We start from the raw sequence: 24,386 nt of genomic DNA, 5'->3' as shown, positions 1-24,386 counted from the left end.
TATTTTCATTGTTGGAAGTATATTATATAGCACACATACATACCAGGTAATACTTACATACATGGATGTTGGAAGATGTAGTAGTAATGTTTTCATTATTGGAAGTATATTATATAGCACACATACACGACAGGTATTGCTTACATACATGGATGTAGGTAGATGTAGTAGTAATATTTTCATTGTTGGAAGTGCATTACATGATCATTTCTTTTATTAAAATACATCAAGGATGATACATTGAAATGGGTATCATTGTACCCATTTATGGATTCCAGATAAAGACTTTGACTGCTTTTAAATTGTTTTGTGCATGTACACAGACAGACAGACATATTGTCACATGTTTATGACACTTTGTTTAGATATGCATCTCAGAAACAACCATGGCAAATACTGAAAATTTATGATTTCTCAAAAAATTGGCACAAGTAGAAGTGCACATGTATATATGTGATCTAAATAACATGCATATGACCTAAATAACATACAATGACCTAAATATCATACATATGACCTAAATAACATCCATATGACCTAAATTGTATAATATGACCTAGCATACATATGAATGACCTAAATAGCATCCATATGACCTAAATAGTATCATATGACCTAAATAGCATGCATATGACCTGAATAGCTTGCATATGACTTGTATAACATAGATTAGACCTAAATAGAATGCATATGACCTAAAAAGTATGCATATGACCTGAATAGCTTGCATATGACGTAAATAACATACATATGACCTAAACAGAATGCATATGACCTAAAAAGCATCCCTATCTGAATAGCTTGCATATGACCTAAGTTAAAAGCATATGTATGACCTAAATAGCATGCATATGACCTAAAAAGCATCCATATGACCTGAATAGCTTGCATATGACCAAAGTAGCATACATATGACCTAAATAGCATAATTTGACTTGAACAGTATGCATATAACCTAAATAGCATACATATGACCTAAATAGCATCCTTATGACCTAAATAGTATAAAATGATTTAAATATCATGCATATGACCTAATTAGTATGTATATGACCTAATTAGTATGCATATGACCTTAATAGCATGCATATGATCTAAATAGCATGAATAGGACCTAACTATTACCAAAATTACTTTTGGTCAAGACCGTTCAAATGTGAGTGCTCTGTTTGCCAAAATACTATCTATTCAGATTGAGTGTGATATTGTCTGCATGTGTTTATCAAAGACCCTTGCCAAACATTTGTCACAGATTGTGTGTGATATTGTCTGCATGTGTTTATCAAAGACCCTTGCCAAACATTTGTCACAGATTGAGTGTGATATTGTCTGCATGTGTTTATCAAAGACCAGTGGCGTCACTCGGGTTGGTGTCACCCAGTGCAGTAGCTCATGGTGTCACCCCCATGGTCCTCCTTCCGTAACAGACCATACAGAATCCTTAGTAATGTCATTTTGGTGTCACCCCTTCTGATGGTGTCACCCGGTGCAGTCCGCACCCCCCGCATCCCCCTAGCGATGCCACTGCTGTGCCTGCTAGTCATGTATTTAACTATGATTGGTTATCCGCTTATGAAATCCGACGAGACCGAGCAGTGTGTGCTCTGTAAAATTTGCAGTTTTTCATTTTGGTGTCACCCCTCTGAGATGGTGTCACCCGGTGCGGTCTGCACCCCCCGCATCCCCCTAGTGACGCCACTGTCAAAGACCCTTGCCAAACATTTGTCGCAGATTCTGCCAGTTAAATAATGAGCTTTGAGTGAAATAAATATTTGAAACAGTTTATGATGAAGTAATTAGTATTTAATTTAGATACAATCACAGGTTGTTAGGAACTTTCATTTTCTGAAATGTGCTATATTCTTGTAAAACCCTGTTGCAAGGCAAAGCTCATTTGAAGGCCCTACATTTCTTCATTTATTAGTACAGTGTGTGTGTGTGTGATTTGGATTTTTAATGTAGCTTTAATAAATTTTCAGTCATTTCATTATGATGTCTGCAGTGTGGCAGTTTATAGTGATGTCTTGCACTGGGGCATCATGCTGCAGACATATGGCATCATGTCCCACCCAGTCACATTATCCTGACACCAGGCCAACCAGTCCTAACACTAACCTGTTAATGCTGACCACCAAGTGAGGCAGCGGTTAGTACAATTTTTATTAGTCTTTGGTGTGACTCAGCAGGGGTTCAAACTTGTGACCTCCCTCATCCAAGGCAGATGCTCTAACCACTTTGGCCACCAGAGCGCTTGCATAGTTGGTTGTACATTAAGTCTGATTTGACAGTTAGCACTGACTATTTTAATATTATGCCTGTGTATCAAAGTCAGAAATGACTATGTATTTCAGTGAGTCATGTAAGTTTCAGTGATCCCACCTGTGGATTTTTCTGCAAAATGCAGAAAGTTTCTCGCTTTTGTGGAATTGTAATATAAATGCCATTTTTACAGATTTCTGAGATAATATGTTTCATAATTTATCAGGAGTATACTTTTCTCCAGCACTAGGACCCTAAATGACTTAAATTTATTGCTCTGTTGAATTGAAAAACATAATCTAAATTTACTTAAAAATGCAACCCAAAAATTGGAATAATTTATGCAAAAAATTGTCTAATGTATATTCCAATGGACTATTGACCTAACCAATCACTCAGTTAAAATGAAAATTTACCCCATCACATTTTCCATCTACTTGATTGGGTTGGTCAAGCACTCTGTCCAAAGTCCATTGGGTTATCTGTGTGTATGAGCTATATAAAATAAAAGATTTGACACCTTGGTAAATTAAGCCTATATTGTCAAATTTTCTCTACATAATTCAAAGTCCACGCTTAATAACAATTTCTTTTTCCATTCAGGATCAGAATGCCGATTTCAGAGATAAATTTGCAGATTAAACTACACCAAAATTAGTACTAATGATACCTTTTGTTTTACCTGAGACATAGTAACTTTATGTTGGAAAGTGTGACATAGACAAACTGTGTTAAAAAGTAACAAAAATTTGAGTGGAGCAGTTCCTAGTAATTTTTTAATCTTATTGCAGAAATACCCTTTTTTTTTCTTATAAAAAGATGTGGCTAAGTTCATCAGTAGATACAATGCTATCTGTTTTCCCAAGAAGTCACCTGTACAATAGGTGTGTAACATTCCCCTCTTATAAAGACAGTTAATTGGGTTTGGCTGCATTATCCAGAGGATGACCTCCCTCGATATTATAGCCTGGCAGGAGTGAAAGAAGAATGGAATTTCAACAGAGAACTAAGCGAGAATACTGGGAAGAAACAAAACAATACAAGCCCCCTTTGACAAGAAAATAACAAATTTAATCAGAACAAATTAAAACGGTAATTCAAATTCAAGTTAGATTATATAAATAGAATTTAACAGGTGTGTCCAGTTTGGATTTATTACATCATCATAACAAGAGGTGAAAGAGCACAATATCCATGATTGATTTCATCATCTTCATTCTTTATCAACGTCTCCTAGTTCATCCTTCCAAACTCTAGGTTCTGCCCCTTCATGAACTTCCTGGTCCTTTTACTCTGACCTTGTCCTTCTTTCTTTCTTTTCCTGTGCTCCTGTCTTCAGACTGTCTCATCCTTCTCTCAGAAAGCTGTTCCTTAAAGGACAAATTTACCCCATAATACTGTATACTTTATGTTCAGAGGCACATAACTACAATTCACTTAATCGTTATTCAGAGCCTGTGGCTATCCACACACTGCGTAAATTCTGACTTAGTACGGTAGGACATTGACCTCGCTTTCCAGCAGCAAGTCTTAAATTACCACGTGACTAGTGAGTATTACCAAATCAATTTACATATGCTACTACATGTTCGATCACTATTGCATGAAATTCAAAAGAAATGTAACTCATGGCATTCCTTAACTACATGATTATCCAAACATTACAAAATCAGAAATAATTAGGTAATTATCGTTAACTCATGATGATCTGCACCGTCCCAAAAACAAAGGAAGTTATTTCATATAACCATATGAAATCCTACACATATGAACATTTGGATCACATGCAATAAATTCTACCAATGAATGAATAACTGTATAATTAAAAGATAAATTGCATAACGATTCTATCATCAACACTTCCAATAAAATTGAATAAAATATATCGCATAATAACTCTGGCATCAACATATTTTCAAGAAATTGAATAAAGCAAGTTGCATAACAACTCTAACATCAACACATTTCCATGAATTGAATAAACGATACATAGTATAGAAACCTAGTCATAGCAAATACATTTGCATAAACAAGCAATAAAATAATAGAATATTATGTGAAACTAAAATTGTGTACCTCGTCGCTGTTTTCCTTTCTTTTTTCTTTCCTTCAGGACTTGTGCATCCTAGCACTAAACATGCCTTTCCTTTTACATGATGACCACTGGTCCCTTTCTTGTTTCACGAGGAAAGCACTAACCTTAGGCTTCCACGGAGTCGAGACAAAGTTTCCACTTTTAGAAAATTCCCAGACTAAAGAATTTACACTAGGGTCATCACTTTAAAGTCAGATTGCTCTAAAGTGTACGCCCTAATTTATTCTACCCAATCGTAGGCAAGGGTCCCTGATCTTTCCCAAAGAAATAATTTCTTTCATCAGATCTAGACAGCACATAATCTGTGTACAACAGTGCATGACAATTTTCCCTTTGAAAATATGATAAGTGGACATAGGTTCCTACCAAGCAGTTAGGGTCAGTAGCTCAAATGCTTACTTCTAAAGACCATTTTAAGATACCCCGGTCAATTTCACTGGGTTGGAAATATTGTTCCTTTGAAGTTTACACTGACATGGGGGGAGATGAATGATGAAAGTTCGAAGTGACCTTTCACAAAGACTTTCCTGGCTTAACTGTGATAAGACTTTAATTGCACAATGCATTCCACTTGAAAATTTTCTGTTCTTCAAAATTCGACACTTCACAAGGTGCATTCTCTATTTTTGCAAAGTCTTCTGTACAATAGTCACATTCTCTATTTCCCAAGAAACTCTTCTGTACAATAGTCACATTTTATGTTTTCCAAGACACTCTCCTGTACAATAGTCACATTCTATTTTCCAAGAAACTCTCCTGTACAATAGTCACATTCTCTGTTTTCCAAGAAAGTCATCTGTACAATAGTCACATTCTCTGTTTTTCAAGAAAGTCACCTGTACAATAGTCATATTCTTTTTTCCAAGAAACTCCCCTATACAATAGTCACATTCTGTTTTCCAAGAAACTCTTCTGTACAATAGTCACATTCTGTTTTCCAAGAAAGTCACCTGTACGATAGTCACATTCTGTTTTCCAAGAAGCTGTCCTGTACGATAGTCACATTCTGTTTTCCAAGAAACTCTTCTGTACAATAGTCACATTCTGTTTTCCAAGAATGTCACCTGTACAGTAGTCACAATCTGTTTTCCAAGAAGCTCTCCTGTATGATAGTCACATTCTGTTTTCCAAGAAACTCTTCTGTACAATAGTCACATTCTCTGTTTTCCAAGAAAGTCACCTGTTCAATAGGTGCAATCTCTTTCTTCCCACATAATCCTGACACTCGGCTGACCAGTCCTAAAACTGACCTCTTAATTCTGCGCGCCTAGCAAGACAGCTGTTAGTACCATTTTTGTTAGTCTTTGGTATGACTTGGCAGGGGTTCATACCCACAACCTCCCACTTCCGAGGCAGACACTCTAACCACTAGGCCACCAGAGTGGTCAACTTGCATCTGAGAAAAGAAAGACACTATTCATTAGGGGGGTCAAATGTTGAGGTTGTAAGGAGTGAAAAAAAAGGAACATTTATTTCAACAAAACTTAGTTCTGTACCATATGCTTTGACTTAATTTTGTAGCTGGCTTGCATTTGAGACATTAGGAAGACTACTACTGAATTTAGTGGTTACAAGGTAAAGGTCAAGGTTGGGTTGTAAGAAGGATGACCACAAAATAGCTAAAGCCATATGATACAAACTATGACCAAGCTCTGGGATTGGTTTGTATTTGAGATAGGAAAGAGACCTATTGATGTTAGGCTCAATAGATCAAATGTGAGGGTCAGAGATATACTTAAATAATAAAAATGGATTCTGCAGAAAACTTGGGTTCTGTTTCGTTTACCTTTACCAAACATTATGGATGGCTTGAACTTGAGAAAAAGGAATACAGCTATGGATGAGGCAGAGCATCTGATTTACCATTGCAAAACAAACATCACCTAGCAACAAGACATTATACACATGTTAAATGGATACTGTCTTTTAGTTATTGAGTATCTGACCACATAAAGAGAGCTTTTATATAAAATAAGTATAATAATACTATTAGCACCACATCAATGGTGTTCAGTGTACCACTTAGGGTGCTCTTCGTATTTCAGGATTGAACGATATATACTCGCTTATATGTCAAGTCAAACTGCAAACAACAAAGATTGTGATCTGCCGTAGCATAATGTTCCTGGAGATCAGTCTATTTTGTGTGTTTTACTGATTGTTCCTAACAAATTGCACAGAACCAAATCTGCTGATGCATTATGTGTTATCAGATCTGGGTCTGTGCAATTTGCAGTTGGACTCGTTTTATAATTGAGTACTTGTGTATACCGTATTGTAATTGCAGGTACTATGTATTACACTTTGAAGAAATGAGTTTGAAAGAAAAAGAGAATACTTATTGGGTGCATATTTTGGTATTTCTAAAAATACAAGTCATAAATACATGTATTACTCAGAAAATCTGTTGTAGCATAAAGACAAGCCAAGCCTAAAGAGACCTTCTCAGTACCTTAGTAAGGCAGTTGCTAGTTTTCAGTACCTTAGTAAGGCAGTTGCTAGTTTTCAGTACCTTAGTGAGGCAGTTGCTAGCTTTCAGTACATTAAACCAATTATTCTTAAGGTGTAAGAAAATGTACCAAGCACTGGTAAAAATTAAAGTTTTAACAACTGTTATGTTTTCTTGTTTTAACTTGCACTTTAATGTTACTGTTGTGATTGGTTCAAGGCACTTTTTCACTTTTTGTGAAATTTCTTGTTAAACTCTTGTTTGAAGCATTTCCCTCCCATGATTAGGATTGCTTTCAAGCTATCAGCTGATATATGTTACAAATGAAAGCATCTAATAATTTGCATTTGAATGAGCAATAACAAGTGCTGCTTTCATGATGCTGGACAACAATTTGTATTTCTACTGGCCAGTTTCATCCTTGAGTTTACTAATAAGATCCCATTGCATGTCAATTCTTTCAGTGTTTAAGATCTCAGAATTAAATTTGTCCACTTGGTAATTTAAAAACTCTGCTTCCAGGTTGTCTTGCCAGTTGGTTTCCTTGGGTTTCATACATATAAATCTCCTTGGAAAGTATATATCACACTGCTGAAATCAATCATCATTCTTTAGGAAACATCAGCCCTGGACTGTGCTTTAGAAGTTTATTATTTAAGGGTAGCCTCTTAACAATGTAAATTCACATTTGCAACAGTCGCTTACATCATTATAGACTTGATAAGGCAACTTTCATAAAGCTCATTTACTGCAATGTATTTTCTTGTTTCTAACTGTACCATATCATCAGACTTGTCTGATGCATTTCAGTCATTATTAATCAGTGTCAGTAAGATGCTTGGTTTGTGACATTTCTGTAGCATTTATGACCAGCAATTGCTTGAATTATTCAAGCATATTTTCTGTATGTTAGTGGATCATAGGCTCTTCCAGTTGCAGGATTAGGTTATGTTTGTTCAATAATAGAATGATGTGGTCTAGAAATAAGCAGTAAAGCTGCAGCCTTCTTGACTGCAGAGCATTAGACACTCAGTCTTTTTCCTCTTTGTAACTGAATCTCCTAACACATCAACCTCTGGAGGTTTTTATCGTTTTCGCTTGAAATTCGAGTAGGAAACACATTTCGAAAGCTATTCCTGAATACATCCTAATACATCAACTTCCAGGTGATTATCCAATAATGTAATGCCTAGTTGTGTTAGAAACATCATTTTTCATTGGCTATTTCGCTTGCGCAGAAGGGTAAAAGTTGGAGTTCTTTTTTTTCTTTTTTCTTTTTGCTTAAGGACATTATTTTCAAATCAAGACCACACATTATTCCAAACTCCAATCTTATCCTACTTTTTGCAATGGTTCATCTGTCTGTTTGCAGTTCATACCAGTCTGCCTTAGATCTGAGACCAAAAAGTCTAAAATCCTAACACAAAATCGGATAACGATCACGGGCGCGTTTTGGGTGGAAAATAATCGGGTCCAAAAAATGAGTTTTTTCCCTCTATATTTTTAGTTCAACTAGAACTTCCAGATTATTTGGTATCATTGTAGAGCTACATCTGCCTGCCTTTCTATAATACCACCCACTTTAGTGTATCTTACATGACCTTGACACTACCGAGCTCAGCATTAGGCTACTACCTCCTGCCACATAAACTCATCACCAGGGGTTAATGTGTTAAGGTCAATCTTGTTATCTAGACTTAGTCTTCTGAACTGGTTTCAGGGATTTAGCTCTCTCAAAGGCTACTTCCTCGGTTTTGTTTTCTCAGTCTTGTCTGCTGTGACAGACTAGGGGGTAGTGTTAATGCGAGTCTTAAATTTATCACAGTACAGTGTTTTATTGCATGTACTTGGACTGTATTAATTTTGTTTCCTTCTTTGTGACTGGACACATCAGGAACATTTTCATTTTGTACTAGACTTACTACTTTAGGTTTCAGCCTTTCTTGCTTCTTGGTCTTTTTCTCAAAATATACTTGTAAAGGTTCCCATTGTTCCAGCAGTCTTGTGCCATCACCAAAAGACAACTATCTTGTTATACAATGCTTCAATATTTTATTTCTCTTCTTTTCCACACTGACTCTGAATACCCTTTAGCTGCATTTGTGTATTCACACTTTTATCCAAATCATATGACATGTCCACTTACAAGTTATCAAAACTCACACTGTTAACAAAATAATTTGACATATCTGCTGGCAAGTCATCAATGCTCACAGGCAGTTTATCAGCCCCTTTTGATTCAATGCTAAATGTATCAAATGGTATGAGCATAGACTTAAGTATGCTGCTGGATTCACCCAAGTTATAAGTGCAAAAACATCTTGATTGCAACCTGTCATCACTGAAGCATTGTCTGATTCAAATGCAATACACTTATTCTAGTGTACCTTTCTCTTTTTCAAATCTTCATCTAAAACTGTGAAAATAGTTTCCCTTGTAAAGGCTCTGTTGCATGCTGGGACTGAAAAAAAAGCTTAAGTTACAACTCTGTGTTATCAAAATATCCTACAATAACTGAGTACAGCTTCTTAGAATCATTGCTACCATCATTTGCTATGCAGAAGGGTTGGGTGAAATATTGATCACAATGTCTTCTGAATTGACTTACAGCATTGCAATATAATGTAGTTTTTGTTCAACTACACTGATAACTATTTGCTATTGTGAGACTGGGAATGGTTTAGAAATGTGGTCTGATGAGACAATTATAAGACCATGCTATTGTGAGACTGGGAATCATTTAGTTGTTTGGTCTGATGAAGCAATTGTAAGATCGTGTAATTAACAGCCTGGGAATGGTTTAGGTGTGTGGTCCAATAAGGCAATTATAAGATCATGATATTGTGTGAAAGGGAATCATTTAGTTGTTTGGTCTGATGAAGCAATTGTAAGATTGTGTTCTTAATGGCCTGGGAATGGTTTAGGTGTGTGGTCCAATAAGGCAATTATAAGATCATGTTATTGTGAGACTGGGAATCATTTAGTTGTTTGGTCTGATGAAGCAATTGTAAGATCGTGTTATTAACAGCCTGGGAATGGTTTAGGTGTGTGGTCCAATAAGGCAATTATAAGATCATGTTATTGTGTGACAGGGAACCATTTAGTTGTTTGTTTCTGAGGAAGCAATTGTAAGATCGTGTTATTATTAGACAAGTGCAAGTTTCTAAGTTCATACTATTGTCAGAGTGGGAATGGTTTAGACATGTGGTCTGACAAGGCAATTGTAAGATCATGCTACTGTGAGACTAGGTATGGTTTAAATGTGTGGTCTGATGAGGCATTTATAAAATCTTACTGTTGTCAGACTGAGAATGGTTTAGACACGTGGTCCAATGATGCAATTGTAAGATCATGCTATTGTCAGACTGGAAATGGTTTAGACATATGCTCCAATGATGCAATTGTAAGATCATGCCATTGTCAGACTGGAAATGGTTTAGACATATGGTCCAATGATGCAATTATAAGATCATGCTATTGTCAGACTGGAAATGGTTTAGACATATGGTCAGATGAGGCAAATGTAAGATCATGCTATTGTCAGTCTGGGATTGGTTTAGATGTGTGGTTCAATAAGGCAATTGTAAGATTATGCTATTTTCAGACCAGTAAAGGTTTAGATACATGGTCCAATAACTTAAAAGGCAATTGTAAGATCATGCTCACCTGAAATGTTTGTAAAATAGACTTGGGCCCTAATGACCTCCAGTTCAGCTGTATCGCTACAGGTTCAAATCCCATAGAGGTCAATGATTTAGAGGTACATTTTGATGCAACATCATTTTTATGTGTTTCGGAATTCACTTTTTGGCAAACAAAATCTTGCCTGCCATAGGCAATGCTCAAGTCAAGACAACATAGTTTACAAGAAATGTAATTGTAATCTTTCCTGCTCTCTTCTAGACATGACCAAGGATGTATCATTATTTTAACATTTTTATGCAGATTGTTTCAGCTTTTTTCATGAACATCATAGGTAGATTAAAGTGTCTGTAGTACCCTGTATAGTTTGACTGGTTCCCTGACATACTCTTCTGAGTCAAATAAGAAAACCTGAGTCTGAACACTAAGTCTAATATGAAAAGCTGGATCTGGACTAACCATACCAAGCCAATGTCCAGAATTAACAACAGTGATTGTACTTTTGTATTTTTGGGGGCTGCTATTCTGTCAGTAATTGTAGGGTTGTTTCAGTGAGACTTGTGGTAAAATGCTAACCATATACAAGTGTAACCCGTTATAGTTTCTTGTCATGTAATCTTTTTATTTAGAGGTTGATGTTTCCATAGCCCATTGCATGAATGAACCCTTCTGATACAAATTTCTCTCCACAATGACTTTCCTTTTGGGGCTTCAAATGCTGTATCTGCTTATGCATAATGTTTGTTTTTTTTATTTTGTGGCAGCATGTTGATAATTAGAATTAGGGCTATTAGCATAGGTTTTATCACTAAGGGCCCCATTCTCACAATGTTCTCTGTATGACTTTAAACAGAAGAACTTTGGTTGTGAAATGAAAGGAGAAGATGGATGTTCAGGGTCAATGACCTTTCTTTAAATGATGATGTGGAATGCATGAAATCGTACTCCTGAGGGTCTCTTCAATATGAGCAACATATCTGTATCCATTATTCTATCCAAATAGATTACGAAAGACATGACCCATAAAATGCAGATCTAGGTTTGTGAAACAATGTTTATATCTTGTCAACTGAGCATGTGTTCCAATGGTTTTTGAACTATACTGATTTCTAGAGTTATGTACCACAAAATATTTTGTAGCAAGGTATAATGCAATATTTTTTAACATATAGCAATATATACCTTGGTATACTAAAATTGTTTTAACATATAGCAATATATACCTTGGTATACTAAAATTGTTTTAACATACAGCAATATGTACTTTGGTATACTAAAATTGTTTTCACATACAGCAGTATGTACCTTGGTATACTAAAATTGTTTTCACATACAGCAGTATGTACCTTGGTATACTAAAATTGTTTTAACATAAAGCAATATGTACCTTGAAATACTAAAATTGTTTTAACATACAGCAATATGTACCTTGAAATACTAAAATTGTTTTAGGGACCAGCTATTTAATCTTTAATAGGGCAGGGGTCTGACACTTTCATAGGACAGGGGTCTGACACTTTAATAGGGCAGAGGTCTGGCACTTTAATAGGGCAGGGGTCTGACACCTTAATAAGGCAGGGGTCTGACACTTTAATAGGGCACGGATCTGACACTTTAATAAGGCAGGGGTCTGACACTTTAATAGGGCAGAGGTCTGGCACTTTAATAGGGCACGGATCTGACACTTTAATAGGGCACGGATCTGACACTTTAATAGGGCAGGGGTCTGACACTTTAATAGGGCAGGGGTCTGACACTTTAATAAGGCAGAGGTCTGACACTTTAATAGAGCAGGGGTCTGGCACTTTAATAGGGCAAGGGTCTGACACTTTTTAACAATGTTTTTCTGTTGATCAATAGCAGGATTTTATATCTTGCTCTGATATATAGTGAAATAACACCATATTTTATCCACTGTAATTTGAAGGGAAACTAACTATCTTGAGATACAAGAAAATAAAATATCGCAGCTCAGAAGAAAATATTGCTTGCCACCACTGAAAATTAAAAGGCCAGATACGTACTGTTCATGAATGCACTCTGTTGAAGTTAATATTTGTACAAGTTGCCATCAAAATACAGTAACTAAACTCAGATGATTAAGTTTATGCTATTGCTGACACCTTGTAAGAGATATTGCACTGGCATTAGAGAGTTCATTGACAAAAAATAAGAAGTGTTGATGCTGAAGCATACAGTTTACTAGCTACATTATTGATATAATAGATATAATGTAAATAATTATTAAGGTATCAGAACCCTGGCTTGTGAAGATGGCGACATTCCAAGATTCCAAGAGCTCTTACATCAAGGCCCTAAATTGTATTTGGATCTCAAACTTTTTACTATCATTATGCATTACTATGTTACACATAAAACAGAGTTTTATTTTTTATTTCAGCTTTTAATGGTTTAAATATAACCTTCCTTTTTGACCCATTATCTTATATCTGTTGGCCATTTTCTCTTTCAGATCCAAGCAGCTGATCAAGGATGCAGTTTTAGATAATGACTTCCTTAAGAACTTGGAGTCTACTCAAATACGTGAGGTTGTTGAATGCATGTATGAGAAACCAGTCAAAGCAGGGCATTACATCATCAGGGAAGGAGATGCTGGGCAAGATCTCTACGTTGCAGCAGGTGAGACAATAATTGCACACACTTGCAAAGGGGAATAGCTCTTGAGCTTTGGTAGTAGTCAGAGCTCTGTATGATTTTTGAAAATTAAAGTCCAAGGTTACATTTTATCAAACTTTGAGTCAATATATTGAACACTCGACAAATGTTTAACAAGAGCCCCTTGTAGGGACTGATGCTCTACTGGCTGAAAAGAATTCATAAGATTCCATATTTAAACCATCTGTGATTTCATGAGAAACTCTAGCAAACTAAATTTGGCAACAAAACTTTTATTACCTGTTCAAGTTAACATGTTCACAAAACCAATGCAGTACAGAATTCTTTGTCATGGCTTTTGACCTTGAACCTGATACCATGGATAGAATGTCATTGAACTTGTTATCGCAAACAATATTAAGATATTCACATATGCTAAATTTAGTTGATGTATAATTATTATTTAAAAAGGTATTTTTCAACAGGCAGTGATTCAAGGTGTTCTAATGATATATTTGATTTTGCTAAAATCCATGCATTCTTCTTGGTTTTAATATATTTACAAGCCAGTATAGCTAAAATGTCATGTCAAGGCTTGTGACCTTGAAATCAGTGTCTAAGTGCTGACAGTCACTTATTTATTAGAATGCAACAGTCTTGTCAAACTTCATTTGTTTACACAATTATGCAAAGGTCATTGGGTGCATAAGCCTAACAGAGTACAAAAATGCAAGCATTGACCTTTGATTTGACTTCAAGGGCAATTCAGTCTGAGTATCAAACTCTTGCACAAGAGTGTGGATATGCTACAGGACATATCTACAGGACTATTTTCACACAGAGCCAAATACATATTGCCAGGACAGGTCTACATGACTATTTTCACACTAAGCCAAATACATACTGCCAGGTCAGATCTACAGGACTATTTTCACACTGAGCCAAATACATACTGCCAGGTCAGATCTACAGGACTATTTTCACACTGAGCCAAATACATATTGCCAGGACAGATCTACAGGACTATTTTCACACAGAGCCAAATGCATATTGCCAGGACAGATTTACAGGACTATTTTCACATAGAGCCAAATACATATTGCCAGGACAGATTTACAGGACTATTTTCACACAGAGCCAAATACATATTGCCAGGACAGATCTACACTATTTTCACAAAGAGCCAAATACTTATTGCCAGGACAGATTTACACTATTTGCACACAGAGCCAAACACATATTACCAGGACAGATCTACACTGTTTTCACACAGAGCCAAATACATATTCCCAGGACAGATCTACACTATTTGCACACAGAGCCAAACACATATTGCCTGGACAGATCTACATGTTTATTTTCACAGAGCCAAATATATATTGCCAGGTCAGATCTACACTGTTTTCACACAGAGCCAAATACATTTTGCCAGGACAGATTTACAGGACTATTTTCACAGAGCCAAATACATATTCCCATGACAGATCTACACTGTTTTCACAGAGAGCCAAATACATATTGCCAGAACAGATCTACACTATTTTCACACAGAACCAAACACATATTGCCAGGATTAATTGAGTGAAACTCCACATTAGTTCTACCAGATGTGCCAAAGAGTAGCAATAACATGATTTAAGAGATTGCCAATGGTACCACTTTGGGGTAGCAATAGCATGATTTAAGAGATTGCCAATGGTACCACTTTGGGGTAGCAATAGCATGATTTAAGAGATTGCCAATGGTACCACTTTGGGGTAGCAATAGCATGATTTAAGAGATTGCCAATGGTACCACTTTAGAGTCATTTTCATTCTGATTCAGTTCATATTGCTATTGTGTTTTATGAAGACCCTCATACCAGTCTGATTCTTCTTTAGACATATAGAGCTTTTCAGGATGATTTTTAAGGCAGTCATTTTTGGCAGTTAGATCAGCATCATTTTGATACAAGGAAGAGAATTAAAAACACAGTATTATGGTATTTCCATCTGCAATCTGTTTAGGAAAAGTTGCTGTAACAAGATATTTCACATTCATTTTTTGGCCACATTGGCATAATTTATTTTTTGACTTACTACCATATTGTTAGAAGTTGTTTAGTGAAAATTCATGTCTATAAGACCATACCTTCAAGAGGAGAAATGATAAGAAGACTTTCAACATGGCTGCCATGGCCATCATGTTGGAGGTCTGATCAGCACTAGATATCATAAGATCTCTTTTAGTGAAAGCCTAATGTATGCTTGGTCATCTGTTCAAGACAAGCATCTACAAGAACAGTTTCAAGATGCTACCAGGTGTCAGGTCCTTTTTCTTTTCAGACCAATTAGATTTTTTTAGAAATCATTATGCCAAAATTGTCTGTTGTGGTGGCCACATTGGATGTCCATGGACACCATTTTAATTTAGGACCAACTGGAAAATAGGGTGGATATTTAGGTTGAGTTTTACAGCAATATCTCTAGTAATTTAGAAGGGGTAGTGATAACGAATGTGTGCTAGCAGATGGATGTTGAACAGATGACAAAAAACAGGCCATCACATTAGTATGTGACCAGTAGAGCTAACAAATTAAGTCCAGGACAAGAAACTAGGTATTTTGGAATCAGAGTCCTCACCATATAGTGTTATACAATGGCCAAGTCCCATGTTTGTGCTGATGCATGAGATTTTCCAAGTGACTCCTGGTTACAGATGTAGAACTTTTGATGTGCTTGCCAATAGTTTGATTTCAGTCTCATGGGTTCTGTGTAATCAAGATTGATGGAGATATGATGAACCTGTTGCAGAAATTGACTAAAGAGCATCAGCTAGGAACATTGCTCATTGGTGGAGATATGATCAGACAAGCACAAGGGAAGTCTCTGGTTTAATCAGTGTCCCATTGTGTAAATAAAGATGCAAGATACACAATATGGGTGTGGCCCATTCAGTGTACAGTATGAGACCACTTATGAATCAGCCAAGCAGGATTTTATGTGCATCTACTTGTAAGAAAAAAAAAAAACATGCTGTAGTTACTGAGATGTGAAGGGGCCATTTTACACACCCCTGTCTCCCTATAATGATCATGATATGGGAATTTGTTAAAGTCAGAGGACAAAGGTAGTTTGGGGTGGGAATATATCACCTGGGCTTGCTGAAGGTACAATATTTTGACACTTCGACTTGTGTCCCCTTCCTGTTACCCTTGGGGGCTTGTCTGCCTCAGATTTTGACACTTCGACTTGTGTCCCCTTCCTGTTACCCTTGGGGGCTTGTCTGACTCAGATTTTGGAAAGTCTTGATTGCCAGCTGCATTTTTTATTTTTGGAGAGACTTATTTGCAAGGATCATTCTCATGCATACTGATTTTTGGAGAGACTCGGCAGCTGCTTAAAGATTTTTGAGGGTCATGGTTGCCAACTGCATCCCTAGGCACACTGATTTTTTGTAGTCCTGGTTGGCAGCTACATCCAATGCATACATATATTTTGAGAGTCTTGGTTGCCAGCTGCATGTCTATGCAGAAATTCTGAGTCCGGGTTGCCAGCTGCATCCCTATGCATACTGAATTTTGCCAGCCACATTCAATGCGTACAGATTTTCTGAGAGTCCAGCTGCATCCTCATGCATTCTGAAGTTTGGAAATGTCTAGTTGTCAGCTGCATCCTTATGCATACTGGTTTTTGGACTCCTGGTTGTCAGCTGCATTTTCATGCATACTGCTTTTTCTTGCATCACATTGAAACACTTTGTAATAGCACATTTGGAACAGTTTGTAATAGCACATTTGGAATGCTTTGTGATAGTTCATTTGGAACACATTGTAATGGGTACATTTTGATCATGGTCTGGAAAAGGGTAGAAAATGAATTTGGCTTGTTCAGGATAATTCATGAATAGAAATACTTGATCATAGTTCTGTAAGAAAAGGTGAGGCAAATGTTGACAGAATCTGCATTCCAAGTTTTAGAACTCTACTGTTAATTTTTTAAAACATTTTGAACAAAATTCTTGCATTCATGCTTAAGTACAAAAATATGAACTTTTGTAACAATTCTGCAAATCATAATAAGCTAGAATTATAAAAAAAAAATTTCTTCAAACAAGTTCCTTCTTTGTCTAATAAATTTCAGTGACATGTTTATATTTTAAGTAAATACCTGTTAGTGGTGTTTTGTGTTGGAAAGATTCTAGTCTATATGTCTTGATATCAGTCATTTAAAAACTGAAGACCACAGCCTTAGGAATGTTGTGCACTGTTTATAATCCAGTGTAACAAAGACCTTTGGGCCTTATATGTAGGGGACAAAAGGGCTTTCTGTGTAGGGGACAAAAGGGCCAATATAATGCAGCCTTACTCAGCCAATGTCTTGATTATACATGCTGCCATGTCTAAATGAAGAGAACATTCAACAAAAACTGTGACATGGGTATGTATAACAGGGCCAGTGTGCCCTTCTGCATGTCCTAAAAGGCAGCTATAATGAGGGCAACCTGTTGGGTTGAATCCTGAGTAGGTGGAAAAGAGATTCCTAGTAAATGAACAGATGGGTGATTGAGTTGTAACTGTTTCAGTACAACATGTTACTTTGGCCTCAATTTCATTTTGGGTGGTAGGGTGGACCCTAGTGTGAACTATTGGCTGCTGACACTAAGTCCGTAGAACTAATATCTCTACATTCTATTTTGAATTTATGCTAACCCAGTACACACAGATTATCAAAGCCTTTGGGTTCTTCTTTTGTTTACTATTTCACAGTCCTGCATACATGGTCCAAGAAGACATTGATTCACAGATCAATCTAGAAAAGATTTTTCAATCTTTGTTTGTGTATAGCACCAGTGTAGCCCAATCAATTTGTACGCTGCATTATCACACCTGTATTAGTTCCCCTCACTGGGCTTCTTGGCAGATGGAGTGTATGACTGATTAAATCTTGTGCAACTGGACATGGCACCCCCAAAAATGACACCCCCCAAAAAACGACACTCCCAGAAAATGACACCCCCAAAAATCAATCACAACAGAATTTATAAGACTCAAAAATAACTCCATGGACTCAGAATTTGGGTTATGATGAAGTCCATGGATTCTGATTGCATCGCTAGACAAGGGCTGTTTTGAATTTCATGGACTTTAAATCAGTAACAATGGCTGTTGTAAAGTCTATGGATTCAGACTCTGGTTCAATTGACAAGGACTGTCATGAACTCCATGGACTCTCAACTCAGCATGATGAAGTAGAAATATATTAGAATCATACTCCCCAAAGAGTGACATGATGAAGAGAATTCATGCAATTTGAAATGAAAATGACAATTAACACATTTGCCTTCAGTTCACCAACCTTATCATCATCAATAAAGGCTTCATATTAATGTAGAAGATCATGTAATCAACCCACCTGGATGCTTTAAATGTCAAAGTTTCCATTACCAAAATGAATCATGCAGGAGAAATGCCATTTGCACTGGCTGCAATTAGGAAGGTCAACACTAATCCTAATTGTTGTGCATTCCATAACGATGACACTGCTTACATTGATTCTAATTGTTGTGCAAAATGTAACGATGATACTGCTTGCATTAATTCTAGATGTCATGCAGACAGTAAGGATGATCACTGCTTACACTAATCCTAATTGCTGTGTAGGCTGTAAGGATGGCACTGCTTATACTAATCTTAACTGTTGTGCAGACAGTAAGGATGGCACTGCTTACACTAATCCTAATTGTTGTGCAGACAGTAAGGATGACACTTTTTACACTAATTCTAATTGTTGTGCAGGCTGTAGTGATGACACTGCTCATAAAAATCCAAAAAGCAAGTTCATTATTTCAAATCCTCCAAGGCTTTGTCCTTCCTGAAAACTCAGTAGAATTGTTGAGACAAGTTCTCCAGCTGTCATCACAAGAGTATCTTATGGTGATGTGGCATGTATTGTTGAGTTCAGACCCATAAATTGTACAGCTAGCCATTATGTTATTATTATCATGTGCAGGACATGCTCAGCCATTTAATAACGCCATCATTGGCATGATGCAGAGCCTGCAGTTCATCGGGGAACTTTATCAGTGGACAGTTGTTCATAATGTGTGACATGGTCTGAAGAACTCCACAGCAACAGGAAGAGTTAGTGGCCTGGCTCATTATAACATGGTTCTTCATGACATATGCATGGTAATGAATTCCATTTCATTATAACATGGTTCCTCATGAGGCATGTATGGTAATAAATTTAATTTCATTAGGTGGTAGACTTCATTATAAGACAGTCTCACTATAAGGTGGTATACTCTGACTCCTATGGACAGCATTATAATGAGGGAGTAGCGTAGTTGTATGATGAAAACGACATGCTGACTATGTCAAACCAGTTTTAATAGTCTATGTAGTATTACCTAATAACTCACCCAGAACCCGATAAGATTTATTAGAAGGCCTATTTGACTTTCAACAAAATAGACATGGAGCTTGATAGTTTGTTCATGGGCAGAAAACAATACCGGTTACCATGTATACTCACTTATTAGTCAAGTTAACCTACAAACAACAAAAGATCCTGATCTGCCATAGCATAATGTGCCTGCAGATCAGGATCTATGTTGTTTATTCTACTGATTACTCCTAACAAACTGCACAGACCAAAATCTGCAGAATCTGCATTATGTAATGGCAAATCTGGATCTGTGCAGTTTACAGTTGGACTTTTCTTATAAGTGCATATATATGGTAGTATCTTTATGCAGTTCATAAATTCAAATTTAGCAGCTGAGCTGATGAAAACCTAATTTTTTTACAGCTTTGATAAAAATAAGATTTTTGTATTTGTCACTTTGTCTGCTTTTTAAAAGTTGTGTTTATAGATTAGTCTTCATAAAGGATCTCGCTAATATTTCTTCATTGTTTTAGAAAAAATTAGTTTATTTAGATATAGAATAACTAATAGATAATGGCTGCACTTGGCATATATTTATACATGTACCTTAGAGTGCCATAAAGTAGATTGGTGATATTATTACATACCCATTTAATCTTACATGCTTGACATGGCATTCGATACAGCTTTTCCGTCTGTATTTCTGTAGCACACACCCAGAGTTGAACTACATAGGTGCCTTCTTTTATATCCGCTTGTAGATATTTTTAGACTCATTGAGTCGATCTTTTATAAATCCCAGTTCATTTTGAATTTTGTTCATTCAGTAAAGCAAACAATATTTACAGAACATACAAATTGGGGTATGTAACCAATACAAAACCACATTCATGTTTTATTCTGAGGAAAGAACTCATTTAATATAGCATAAAAATGCATCTTGGTCTGACAACCTCGATATATCCCTATATGAGATTCATTCTTTCCACCATCATGGTCTGACACCCTCAGTGTATCCCTATATCAGATTCATTCTTTCCACCATCTTGGTCTGACAGCCTCAGTGTATCCCTATATCAGACTCATTCTTTCCACCATCTTTGTCTAATGGCCTCGATGTATCCCTATATCAGATTCATTCTTTCCACCATCTTTGTCTGATGGCCTCGATGTATCCCTATATTAGACTCATTCCTTCCACCATCTTTGTCTAATGGCCTCGATGTATCCCAATATCAGACTCATACTTTCCACCATCGTTGTCTGATAGCCTCGATGTATCCCTATATCAGACTTATTCTTTCCACCTTCTCAGAACAAAACATGTATGCAGTTTTGTATATTTATGAAGGTAAAAACTGAATTAAGTCTTAATTTTGTTATTATTATTATTATTATTATTATTATCAGTTATATTATTATTGTTATTATTATTATTATTAATATTGTATTCTTTTCTAAAAACTAATGGCATATGTGTTGAAAAATAGCAGCAGCATAAGCAGCAAAAGCTACTTTATAGTTTGAAGACAAGACTTGATTGTTTTGATAAACTGTCTGCAAAGATTCTATTCCAAATATACCAGTATAGTTCTAAAATAGAACTAACTTTAAATTACATGTTAGCCATTTGCGTTTTTACAAAGCAAATGACCTTGAAAATGTACATACATCATGTTCTAAATATAGTATTGGTATTACAAAATACACTCAGCCATTTAATAACACCATCATCGGCATGATGCAGAGCCTGCAGTCTATCGGGGAACTTTATCAGTGGACAGTTGTTCACAATGTGTGACATGGTCTGAAGAACTCCACAGCAACAGGAAGAGTTAGTTGCCTGGCTCAAGGTTGACTGCACAACGACCCTGTCCTGTTCAAAAGTGGTTCAGTGTGGTCCACAGATGACATAAAAGGTTTAAGCCAGGAGGGCTGACAGATGACTTAGCTATGAGAGGGTGGTTTACAACATCTGTTGAAGACCACTCATCACTCCATGCTGAAATAGCTGTCATATCCTCCAGCAACAAACCTAACCAGATTGGGCATCTCAGAGTCAAGTGGACTGCTGTGTGTCAAATGATGTCCATGTACAGTGGAAGTTTCTCACTGGCATAGACCTTAGCCAACACTTTTGTGGTTGCTTCCTGGTGATGCAGATGTGGAGGAGGAATGTTGCTGAGTACCAGAACCCATGGTAAAGGAATAGGACGTAGTGTTCCAGAGATTATGCACATTGTTGTGTTGAGATGGACATCAGTTAACTTAGTTTGGGATGATCAAGCCCCGATATGAGCACAATACTCATCTGTCAAATAACAGAGGGTCAGTGATGATGTCTTGAGTGTCTGAGCTCTAACACTCCAGGCTCAGCCAGCCAGTTTGCATAGTAGGTTTTTCAAGTGCAAAGTTTTGTTGTAGTTTTCTTCAGGTGGCTGTAGAATGTCAGTGATCTTTCCAGAGTCACATCAAAGTATGTTGGTGTCGGGTTGTGTTTTATTTGCTGCCCATTACAGAGGCTGCAGATCTCATGCATTTTGCATGTGCTTTGTTAAGATGGAAGATGTTGGAGACTGTCTTTGTTGTGCTTGACTGTAGATGCCATTTCTTGAAGAAGTCCATCATATCCTCCAGGTCCTTGTTCAGTACGCCCTCAAGCTTGGTAAATGAGCAACTTTGGGTCCCAAGAGCAATGTTGTCTGCATACATGAACTTGCAAGCCTGTTAGATGTAAGTCATTGATATAGATATTGAACAAACTTGGTGAAAGAACAGACCCTTGTGTGAGTCCATTAGTCTGACGCCTCCACAAGCTGCAGCTCTCTCTGATGTGCACTCTGAAGTTCCTGTTGTGAAGGAACAGTTCAGTAGCCTCAACTATCCATTGTGACAATACTCTGGAAATTTTCAATGGCAGCCCTGCATGCCAGACCGTGTCATATGCTGCTGTTAGATCCAGAAAAAGAACTCCAATTTTCAGGTTCCTCTGAAACCTGTTTTCAAAAAATTTAGTCAGGGCAAGGACTTGATCACATGTGCTACAGCCATTCCTGAAGCCCACCTGCTCAACAATTATGATATTCTCAAGTCAGGACCAATTCTTTGGACAATCGGGTGCTCCAGCACCTTAAAACAGACTGAAAGCAAGGAGATCGGCTGATAACTTGCTGCATTGTAGCACAGCCGAATTTGGAGTTAGGTTTTGATGAAATATATTTCAAGGTCAAAGCTTCCAATAGTGTATCATCCTGCTACCTGGCCTGCCACATGAGTCTCCTGCAGACAGATTATATCAACATTATGACGGTGGGTTATAGTGCAGATGATGGTTCATTTGGCTGCTGAGAGACCCTTGACATTAAGTTGTAAAACTTGTAGGTCTGGTCTGATGGTTTGAAAGTCAGCGGACATTGGAATGTTGGGGGCTGCTCTTGGTAGTGTCATGTAACTGGGATTCATTGCTGATTCATTTTGCAAGTTGGATCAACTGTTTCCAAAGCCTCAGGTGGAGTCTTGGCTCACTACAGATGGGGAGCACGACATGAATGCAGATCCATATACCTCACAGATATATATCAGTAGCTCCTGACAAAACAAAACACATCATCAATCATCATTAACACAAGCAAACTCTGGACAGATTAAAAATCTCAAGGAACTGAACTATTAAACTTCAAACAGAGTGACCAACAAGAAATCCAACACTACTAATGAAAATAACCAGTGTGATCTGTCCCATAAAAAGAACTGCTGTCCTCACTGGTCATGCTAGCTCTAAATTAAAGAAAGAGGAACGGACATAATTTGACTTCTTTACAACATTAGTCTTTAAATAGCCCATCCATGTATTCATTTCACAATTCACTGAAATCATACAACTTATTTAAAAAATTACAAAAATCATAAAGTAGAAGCATTTTAATGTAACAGTGTACTTATTATAATATTAGATTAGTTGTGTGATTTTGCTTGAATGAATCCATTCACCAGAATTCCTATAAAAATGTTCACATGCTAATTAGGCTATTGTATGAAATTTTTATTCATATTTATATGTTTGCTTTTTTAGATGGAGAGTTTGAGGTTCTCAAAGATGGTACAACACTTGGCAAGATGGCAGCTGGAAGAGTCTTTGGAGAGCTTGCAATTTTGTACAACTGTACCAGGACAGCTTCAGTTAGAGGTAAGCTTGCAATTTTGTTAGGACAGCTTTAGTTAGAGGTAAGTTTGCAATTTGTACAACTGTACTAGGACAGCTTCAGTTAGAAGTAAGCTTGCAGTTTTGTTAGGACAACTTTAGAGGTAAGCTTGCAATTTTGTTCAGCTGTGCTAGGACAGCTTTAGTTAGAGGTAAGCTTGCAATTTTATGCAACTGTACTCAGACAGCCTTAGTTAGATGTAAGCTGGTAGAAATTAAATGCTGCTTGCAAATGACCAGCTTCTAGGGATCATATATTCTCATTAACATAGCATATGTTCATTAAGACAGTGGTTCACATCCCTTTTTGGCCACGACCCTAAAAATATTTTTTCTGAGCCTCATAAGCCCATTTCCACAGTATGGTGATGTGTAATTACCACTTTGGAGCCTACTGCTTGATCAACCCTGGTCAGCTATCAAGGTGTGTAATTACCACTTTGGAGCTTGATCAACCCTGGTCAGCTATCACGGTGTGTAATTACCACTTTGGAGCTTGATCAACTCTGGTCAGCTATCATGGTGTGTAATTACCACTTTGGAGCTTGATCAACCCTGGTCAGCTATCATGGTGTGTAATTACCACTTTGGAGCTTGATCAACCCAGGTCAGCTATCATGGTGTGTAATTACCACTTTGGAGCTTGATCAACCCTCGTCAGCTGTCATGGTGTGTAATTACCACTTTGGAGCTTGATCAACCCTGGTCAGCTGTCATGGTGTGTCACTGGGAACTTGGCTCCAATTGCCTCAGCAC

The 24,386-nt window shown here is 37.0% G+C and overlaps 1 protein-coding gene across 2 annotated transcripts in view; it reads left to right on the top strand.

Moving 5' to 3' along the window:
* Positions 1-24,386, top strand: part of LOC149802536 (cGMP-dependent protein kinase 1-like) — a 248,197-nt gene that overhangs the window by 76,437 nt on the left and 147,374 nt on the right. For both annotated transcript variants that reach the window (XR_016420045.1, XM_089951780.1), the window contains exons 3-4: positions 12,919-13,085; positions 23,502-23,615. Coding sequence is in view for 1 of the 2 variants with exons in the window: in XM_089951780.1 (XP_089807906.1) it covers positions 12,919-13,085; positions 23,502-23,615 (281 nt within the window). In the remaining variant the exon portion in view is untranslated. The remainder of the gene's footprint in view (positions 1-12,918; positions 13,086-23,501; positions 23,616-24,386) is intronic.

The sequence above is a fragment of the Sinohyriopsis cumingii genome, chromosome 3 (assembly GCF_028554795.1).
Source record: "Sinohyriopsis cumingii isolate HCF-2022 chromosome 3, ASM2855479v2, whole genome shotgun sequence".
NCBI classification, from domain to species: Eukaryota; Metazoa; Mollusca; class Bivalvia; order Unionida; family Unionidae; genus Sinohyriopsis; species Sinohyriopsis cumingii.
The sequence above is the reverse complement of the archived record's forward strand: the minus strand, read 5'-3'. Positions and strand labels throughout refer to the sequence as shown.